Source organism: Penaeus chinensis, chromosome 18 (assembly GCF_019202785.1).
Source record: "Penaeus chinensis breed Huanghai No. 1 chromosome 18, ASM1920278v2, whole genome shotgun sequence".
In the NCBI taxonomy this organism is placed as follows: Eukaryota; Metazoa; Arthropoda; class Malacostraca; order Decapoda; family Penaeidae; genus Penaeus; species Penaeus chinensis.
The window spans coordinates 9,554,481-9,564,480 of NC_061836.1; the positions used below are offsets into that span (position 1 = coordinate 9,554,481).

General features: G+C 35.3%; 2 protein-coding genes across 2 annotated transcripts in view; one reads left to right on the forward strand and one right to left on the reverse strand.

Annotated features, from left to right (window-relative positions):
* The window catches only part of LOC125034584 (keratin-associated protein 5-8-like), a 5,775-nt gene extending 5,064 nt beyond the window's left edge, over positions 1-711 (forward strand). Inside the window, exon 4 of the mRNA XM_047626484.1 lies at positions 1-711. This exon is cut by the window's left edge and continues 22 nt beyond it. Within this exon, the coding sequence (XP_047482440.1) occupies positions 1-242 (242 nt within the window). The 3' untranslated portion in view covers positions 243-711.
* A 111-nt stretch (positions 712-822) lies between these two features.
* Positions 823-10,000, reverse strand: part of LOC125034583 (cation-dependent mannose-6-phosphate receptor-like) — a 10,290-nt gene continuing 1,112 nt past the window's right edge. Inside the window, exons 2-6 of the mRNA XM_047626483.1 lie at positions 6,569-6,686; positions 6,142-6,260; positions 5,859-5,949; positions 5,341-5,562; positions 823-3,686 (exon numbers count right to left, since the gene is read on the reverse strand). Of these exons, the coding sequence (XP_047482439.1) occupies positions 3,627-3,686; positions 5,341-5,562; positions 5,859-5,949; positions 6,142-6,260; positions 6,569-6,686 (610 nt within the window). The 3' untranslated portion in view covers positions 823-3,626. The remainder of the gene's footprint in view (positions 3,687-5,340; positions 5,563-5,858; positions 5,950-6,141; positions 6,261-6,568; positions 6,687-10,000) is intronic.

Sequence of the window (10,000 nt, forward strand, 5' to 3'; positions counted from 1 at the left end):
AGGTATGTGGACCTTGTCCAGATTATTCAGAGTGTACATCCTGCACAAGTTGCTGTGAGAATCCTTGCATAAACTGCAATAACTGCTATAAGTGGTGCTCTTCCCCTTCTGCCTGTGCTCCAGGACCTTTGTGCGACTGTAGTAGTTGTACTTGCAGTTGCACAACACCAGAGTGCTCCACAATAAATTGTCTTTGTTGCGAGATAACTATTAAAGGTCGTGGACCACAGGGTGACAGTTAATAATGGTTTGTGAACAATAAATTTAACGGTCTCTAACTTCAGTTTCAAAATTCTGATGCTGTGTTTTTTGGATTGCCTTTAGTTTTATTATGAGAATTTAGTTCTTTACTTCCAGTTAAGCTAATTCTTAAGTTGTGATAAATGGAAGTTTCCTTTGCAATATACTTTTATATATTTTGTAGCGACTAGTCATTATTTTTAATTGTGATTATGGAGCATAATTTCTTAGCAATTCATGTCCATGAAAGGAAATATTGCTAAAACAAACATATCAATGTACCTGTTATTCCATCCAGTATGTAAATATCTGGAGTTTGCTATTTTTGTAAAAGTACAAATTGAGATTTAATTCATAAGATGTTTTGTGTGTGAATTATATTATTAATTAAAGTAGTGAAAGCTTACTTTGTCCTAAACTACTAATACCTCAAAACTAAAGTCTGTCTCGAATAAAAGATTTTGCTTTTTACCTTCACCTAATCATTATCCTTTTTTGGAATTTCTTCTTTCTTCTCCCTTTCAGTTTTTGTCTTTCCTTTCTTCCAGTTCTTAGTCATCTCAGGTGAATAAAAGGCTTGTAGAAAAAATAGGAAACTGTATTATTCAAAGATATGTTTCAGTAAACATTGTATCCAAATTTCACAAGAAATATTCTGAAGCCATTCAAAATGGAAACATCATCATTTTCAATTTCACTCGACAGAACTCTCCAATCTTACCTTACTTTTGGGTTTTCACCATGTTACCATTTAACTCATGATTAGAAATGATTGAAAATATGTGATTTCTTTGACATTGATCAAAACCTTATGGCCTAAGGAAAAACAAAAAAAAAACAAAAAAAGAGAGAACTTTCATAGTTAATGTACAACTTCCTGTGGGATAATTTATGATACAAAAAAAATTCTTAGTCATTGGACTATGCACACAACATACTTCAGAGATTTGAAAATGAGAAGGAACGTAAAACAAGAGAAGGAACATAATGGTCTGCAAAAATGCAATACAAAATTTTTTGACAAAAGAAATTACTGATGAGGAAAGTAAGGCACTTGCCATATAATTTACTGTTTTTATATCTGGCTATGAACTAAGGACTAATTACCTAGAATCCTAAGATTTAATAGCATATCACACACATAAAGCTATAAAAATTGTTCAGAAAATAAGTTTTCACAAAAATGCTATCTATTTCATCTGTTGAGACAACATTCAAACTCTCTTATATGAAGAAGTTTAAAAACAACATAAAAGCACAGCAACTTTTACAATCATTTCATTCCAGCACTCTTATACCTAACCCTTTAAAAACATTGCCACTTTGAATCTCACATTTTCAGATATTATTTATTTTTTATTTAGTTCCAGTAATCCGAGTTAATTGTGTTGTATAAGTTCCACAAACTTTTTGTTGCCTCAAATTTCATACATACAGTAAGATCACAACACTTTTGATACAGAGAAAAATATAAAGCATGATATAAGAGCAATACAAATATATCACAACCTTACTGATACAAAAATACAAATTAAATCCACATTATTATATAATTATGTTAGTCTGTTCAATAATACAGAAATAATTTATTCATGAAATATTACTCTGCTTACCATCACTTCATATGAAATATATTTACTAATCTAAGACAATATAGCTGTATTAACAGCTACAATCCCTTACATAAGCATAATAACTCTGATGTAAAAATAACATGAAAATAGTCATTCATAAAACAGAAAAAATATTTAATTTGTATAAAAGTGACATTTTTGTCATGGATATTTTATAAAAAATATGTCTTCCCAACTCCTCTGCCTAAACCATTTGAGGGAAATTAATCCTAAATAAGGCATCTATAACCCAATAACAGGATTATTTATCACATCAGACAACCCCATCACTGTTTTGTACATTAAGTACATAATATAATTAACAATATCATTCTGGTGTGTGATTCATGTTTTTTCCTAACTCCATCATAATATACATAAAATGCGGGAATTGCTTTGGTCAATTTACTAATATTTCTTACTGTTCTACACTAATTGTAACAATCAAATCAAAGCCAAAGTTGATGTAGATCCAGAAATCTGAAAAGAGTGGAACTGGAACTTTTCAATAAGATACAGTTGAGTACTAGGCTTATTTACAGACCTTACTTGTCATTTTGGGCGAATTACATCTACAAAACAAGTGTATCTATATTTGCTTTACAAAGAACATCTTACTACCTAAAAATGAGTTCCATCACATATTTTGTAATTTTCACAATAATGAAAATCCTTCTCCAAAGCAGATTTACAATGCATCTCTAAAAGCCTCTAAAATTTAAGTTGATCAGGCTTTATTACACAGACCACCAAACAATTTAGGTGACTGTATACAAACTTAAGTACTTGTGTCTTGGAAAATTAAGAGCCAAGCACCACTTTTAAGTCTAAGAGAGATTGCTTACTTGATCCATTTTTTAATTCTAAGAGAGAGTGCTTACTTGGTCCATTTTTTTTCTCTCTGCCAACATCTAAGGCCATTAGCACTGACTCAACAAAGATTATCCCTTCCTATCAATATCATTATAAAAAGTGCAACGATGGTCAGAAAAGAAAGAAAGAGAAACAAAAATCCACATATAAAAGCAAAATATTGATTACATAAACACTGTTGATCCCTTATCAAATCTTCATTTACAAAACTCTGATTCATCATGGAATGGAATCTCAATCCTTTTTCTTGACTTCTAACCAAGTGTGTTGACATGAAATCCATCATAACCTTGAATGACAGATGATACCTCCAATCTGATAATAAATAAAAAAAATATGAATAATCTATCATTTTTTGTATTTTAATTTTTGTTTCACTTATAACCTGTTAACCTGTTTCTTATACTAGCAGATTCCCACACTTTAGGTGCATAAGTCCTGATGGAAGTGGAGAAGGCCTAGACGAATTGCTCTGTATTCCAAGATGAGATGCAGGAAGCCTTTGTGTGTTGTCCATATTCCACAACAGGTGGCAGGGAAGGTCCTTCCTGCTCTGATGGAGCCAAATAAAGGGAAACAGCTGGGCAAAATATAAGAGCACTGCTTTACAATGTCTAAGAATGAATGACTAGTGCATTGCATGGGAGAACAGGGTTGCCAACAGCACTGATAGCAGGATTGCCATCATAGCAGAACATGACTAAACTGCTAAATGTGGGAATGCAGAGGTAGTTGAGTAATATAAACCTTGTTATTGCTAGTATAAGTAACAGGCTGTATATGAAACAACTTGGAATTTCTATTTACATTTCACTAAGCTGTTGCTTCTAGTTAATATAGAGGCAAGAAAAATAAAGAAATTAATGTATAAAAGCTACTCCAGAAATATAAAGCTTCACTTCATATTCTTTCATAAGTAACATCTCTCCTTCCACAATACAGCAGGAAAAAGAATCCATCCTGAAAGGAAAAAAGTAAGATTACTATCAACACCATAAACCTTTATCAGCTGAACAAAATTACAAATGATAATTATATCAATAAAAGTAATTAATTTTTATCAGAACAGACCAAAACCTTTATAATGCTCAGAAAAGACCCATGGAGTTCATCAGGCTGTATCACTACATGCAGGTCCTGCATATCTTTGCAGAGGAAATGAGTATCTACACTGCAGACACACAACCTCAAATAACCTATGGATATGGACATACCCACACTATCACCACTTAGCAACAATGACACAAGTGCTCAGCCTCCAAAGAGTTAATAAATAGACCCTGGTTGCTGTGCCTGGTTTCCCTATTCCTTGAACTTGCAGGACCCTTTGGACCTAGGTTGCTTTGTGACCCACCAAAATCAGGACATAAAGCTTTCTTGAGAGGTAACTTTCCCAAACCCACATAAACACTGTTTTCCCTTTGCAATGTTATTATCTCTTTTTCTGCCTAAGCATTTTCTTTATTTTTGCCACTTTTGTTGTAGGTTGTCTACAATAATTACTGTAATAACATTAATTAACATTGTGTTATCTGTGTCTTCCTTTATATTTTTATATTATTCAATTTTCTGTAACATACCCTACATCCCCTGTCACAGTGGGCAGGAATAGGATTCTGAGCTTGGAAATAGTATCCTCCCTAGATACAGCACTATTCCAGCTATGGCTCAAGGATGCTACATTAAACCTTCATTAACCAGTAGAAATAATGCACCCACTGGGCCAAATCTTCCTCTAAGAGTTTTGTGCACTCATGATGAGTCAATCCTGTCAAGTGAGCCCTCAGCTGAATTTTTCATGGCAGCATATTCCCGTCATCCTATCCCTCAGCCAAAACTTTCCATGACAGGATATACTCCCTTTATCTGTTCATTGGCCAAATTTTCTCATGAAATGGCACTCATGTCATCCAGATTCAGTGGTTTGATACTGATACTGTTACTACCATTATTGACAATATGATCATCATAATGATATTGAAATATCAGTAATAATAAAAATAATAAAATAATAAAAAACATCAAGATTAGAACTCAGCAAATTAAAAACATTATGGTCATAACTCCTGCATTCTACTAGAAGGCACACCAGGATTCCAAGCAAAGTACTTTTCCACACCTCTTTGAACAGTTTCCCAGCAATTATTTTTATAAGAGCTGTCAGTGCCAAAAAACAAAAACTGGTATATACATGATGGTATATTTGTATACCAAGAATGCAAAATACTGGTTATCTGGAAAGTTGGCTAAAACATTTCAACTCCAAAACTCAACAAATCAAAGTAAGGCTGCCTCTTAAATGCTGATTTCCTCTCTCTGATTGCATCATTCAACAACAACACATTTCAGAGACCCAACACAAAACACACATACAGACAAGACTTATCATACACTGGCACACACAAAATACTCCTAAAAGTAGCCTAGAAACAACTGCCTACAGAAGACATGAGTGATAACAATTAAACTGAAAAATACATTTTAAAAAAATATATATTTAGACAAATAAACAGCCAAATGCATTTGTATGTAAAAACACAATAAATAAAGCAATTCATAACAATATTACAAAAAGACCATTCATTTAAAAATGAAACAAGCAATATGAATGTACCTGAACAAGATATGGAAAGTCCATCCAAAAGTTAAGGTGCGGGAGCAACTCGATGCCCCGTGCACCTATAACATAGCGGCGGTACAGGTATCCCACTGTCAGGTACACGCAAATGAAGATGAGGAGCAATAGCAGGAACAGCGACCCAACAGACATGCCGTGGGGCAGGATAGGAGTCAGACAGCCCCCTATGCATGCACACTTGGATTTCAGGGTCATGTTCTGAGGGGAAAGAAGTCAGTTGTTTTTCAAAATATTTGAAAAATTTGTTTGTGCTTTGTGTGTATGCACAATATAGAGGATTTTGAGATTACTTTAATAATATGCAAGTTGTACACATTTTTACTATACGAAGATAATGTTAACAACCTGTTCTGACTAACATATAAAGAATTCTTACATATTCAAAAATGAGATCCTAAGTAGGCCTATATAGCTCTACTTCTTTCTTATTCTAGGCTACAAGTAGGGAACCATTTTACAGTTATGTAAATAATTCATGTAAACATTCAACTCACAAATACACTCCTATGTTGGCCTGTTGTTTCACCAAATACCTCAAGAATGTCAATGTCATTATCAGTACACTGTAAAATAACATTTGACAACCTGTAATCAAAAGAAAAAACAAAACAAAAAAATCAGTCTTATTGCTACTGTGATTTGTAATAAATTCTATATCAATAATCTGTGAAATGTCTTTCACGGTTTTTTTTTATGGCTTCTGTTAGTACATTTCAAAATCATATATTCATCATACATCATCTAAAATATTTTTGGATGCAGGTTTCCATTACTCACCTATCTCCAATGTCATTGTAATATGAAAGTATCCACTGGTCTGTTGAATTATCAAAATGAAACTTTGCAAAACTCTGTTTCCCAATATTGATAAAACCTGAAGTACTGGATTGACACACCTAAAAACAGAAAACGAAGATGGCATAATTTGTAAGGAATCACAATGTACTGATACAAGTAAAAGTTGATTCTGGATCTACCTTTTTCTAATATTCCTACCTATTTCACCATATAGAAAATTACCATTATAATTCAACATATACCACTCATGGAGTCAACTATCACACCTGCAATATGTAAAGTCTTCACTTTCATATTAACTTCTCCCCTTAAAAAATATTTGCAAAATCTGCTAATCAGGTGGACTAATATTGATTTTGAACCTCTATGCACAAGTAATACAAGAAAAAGTTGTAAAAAAACTTACAGCCACATCTTTGCTACATGACATTTCTTGACCTTCAGGTGGGAAAACATAACTGTAGCAAGGATTATATGAATAAAAACTTCTGTCCGATTTATTACTAGCAGTCAGTTCCTTAAACCTGAAAGAGAGGACATAAGTATTACTATCATTATAAATACTAAATACACAGCTTCATTATTAGTTGCAACTTTGTTAAATTTTACTCTTTTGTTGACCAATTTTCTGGAAAGAAACCAAAACAGACAATACTAAGACAGCTGCAAACCTCATTATCTTGAACTTTCTTGAATGTAAACAGTACTGTGAGCTTCCTGGAAAGTTCACAGATGGCCCTGTGTATCAGCAGTAAATTTGTATCAAATGAATAACCATTTAACAATTTTATTCTTTTACTTTTTGTAGCCAATGGGTTTTTAACATTTAACTGTATATCTATATATCTATCTATCTATATATCTATATATCTATCTATCTATCTACCTACATCTATATATATATATATATATATATATATATATATATATATATATATATGATTCTAATGGTCAATAGTTAATGGTTAGAGAAAATAAATGTGCTAGACATCAAAGGTCATATAGCACTATGGCAAAGTATTGTGGTAGAAAGGGTGGATAGAAGTTAAAGATTAGGATAAGATGTTAGATGTCAAAGGTTGTAGAACACTATAGGATAGAAAGGTAATGAAAAGGGTATAGTGGGAGAGCAAATGGAATATAGTGGGGATCTGTGAAAGGAGAATGGGATAAAGGTATAGGGCAATCAAATCAAATGGAGGGTATGTGTCTGATGAAGGGAAAGTAACACTATATGAGGAAAACTGCAATAGAGAAATTATGAAAAAATAAAAGGGTAATACAAGTTGAAAAGGTAGTTGCAGAAGTAGGAGAAAAGTCTTGAGAATGAGATAAGGGAACAAGGGAAGGTGGTGAAGTATCGGCAAGAATGGCAGGAGGTGAGGGATCTGGAGAAGGACATTCTTGTGAGGAGTCACGTCAGCATCCAGGTGGGAGTGATGAGAATAATGGGGAAGAAAGAGGGAATGATGATGCATGTGGAGGAGGGAAGGATAGGGTGTTTTATGGAGGAGTGGGAGGAAGAGGGCTTGGGGAACTTTTAGAATGTCTTCAAGAGCTTTAGGAGGGGAGTTGGATGGGGAGGGCTGAGAAGCTAAGGTTTTCTTATGTGGAGAAGAAGAGGGAATAGATGTCTGAGGAGTAGAGGAAAAAGTGGGTGTAGAAGAGGATGCGGTAGAAAATGGAGTGGAATGTTTAGATTGTCTGGTGCAACAGAGGGGTAGGCACCGGGGAAATGGTAGAGACTGGAGTATTTGGATTTAGACTGGGAAAGGAATTTCACTGGAGGGGGGGGGGGGGGTAAAGATAAGATGGTTTGGAGGATAAGGAAATGATACTGGGGGAGAGGCTGAGACTTCTTGAGAAGATGGGAGGGGAGGAGTGCAAAGTAGTTTTAGAACAGGTAGAAATAGAAAAACCTTGTCAGCGTGCTTCCTGTCTGGCCTCATGTAGAGTGAAGCCTAGTTTTCTTCTATGGTCAGACAGGGAAGAACACTCCTCCAATATGGGGGAGGTCATGCCTATAAAAGCAAATTTTGGCAATATTGACTTATATTGGCCTCTGGGGGGAATAGTGTAGCACTGGACTGCCACTGCAGAGACGAAAAAAGAGGACAATAAGAATGAAGAGTAGTAATAAGGGGGGTGGAGGTAGACTATAAAGAAGACTGTGCAGAAGAATATGGAAAATGAAGGATGTTGGGAGTGAAGAAGTGGTGTATTCTGAAGGTTCAGTAACGACCTGGGTGGATTATTCAGAATGGATAGAGTTCACCATAAACATCGGGGAGGGGCTATTAGTATCAGTTGGAGCCATGGTCAAAGGAAAGTCAGGTGTTGGGAAACCAATGAAATCAAATTTAGATAAGCTAGTTGATGAAGGGCCTAGCCTTAATGCCCCTAACAAGGGTAAAAAATCTTCATTATTGGCCATGGTGACCCTGAAATAAATGGGTAGAGGAAAGAGTCTACCCCTCAGGGTCTCCATGAGCGGTAAGGGCTAGACAATTAACTAAGGGAATGCTTAGCCCATGGCTCCCAGAGGATGTTCATGACTAACACAAAGCCAGACTTTCATACTCTCAGCACAGCCCTCCCAACGTGGACGTGGACAGCAAAAGGGGATGATGAAGAAGAGAAAGAAAGGAAAGGGGGAGAAAAAAAGACCATGAAAAATTAGTTGAGGCAAGGGCTGAGGTCCAAGACAGGGGTGCTCCTCTACATTGGGCCCCAGTCTCCATCTCCTAAGCCCTGCCACAACAACAACGAGCAAGGGAGTAGGGGGGAAACTGGATAGAAGAAGAGGATGATGAAGAGAAGGAAAAGGAAAGGGAGAGAAGAAAAGACTATGCAAAATTAGCTGAGGCAAAGGCTGAGGTCCAAGGTGAGGGACCTACACTGGCCCCCAACAACGACCAAGAAAATACACTTGTCATTTTGACCCTTGATGCAAAATGTAACAATGGCATAGTATGCCAGCTGTAACCATGGGCACATTAATTTTGTGTTCAAATTTTCAATTGAAGACATTTATTTTCCCAAATTGTAGCAATGGAGTTAGGAGGTTAGGAAGATATGGCTACATTTAGGAAATTTGGCCAGAATTCCAGAATTGTTGACACACCGATGTGGAATATCTTGCAGCAGTGGGTGAAAAGTTAATCATTTTATCAATTATCATTAATAGACATTCAACTATTTCAATCTTGATTTTTTTCACTTTTTATTCCACTCCCTTTAACCCCCGATCCCCTACAGGTCTCCTTAGATAAGAGGGTAAGAGGAAAATGCATAAAATATAACTATTGCTGTCATACTTACAATTGCCCAAAACACTTCCTTCCTTTATAATCAGGCAAAGAAAGAAAATGTGTGCGGTCTTGTTATGCCTCTATGCACTATGACTGTTTTTTCTTCTATAGTTGATACCTAACCACTCACAGATAACCATATGTAACAGAAAAAATAACACTTAATAAAGACAACAAACTGCCTGTACATAATAAGGATTCAACTTTTTTTTTTTTCAAAGTCCATAAATCTCAGCTTGTGCTACAAATTTAAGCCCTTCAAAGACTAACAAACCCTACCTCAATTCTAAAGATAGAACTTGGCAACCTCTGTGACAATATATCATCAAGTAAGGAAATTCTCCTAGTTTGTCAAATACACACTGGGCAGGATAATTACTCTTTGACAGATATTAGGTATAAAGAACATGCATCACTTAAGATTTACCAAACCCTATTTCCAAAGTCACAGGAGCATGAATCATGAAGATCTACCACCACCTCCCCTGCAGTTCAACTGGGTCATACTAATTACTGGCTAGTGCTAA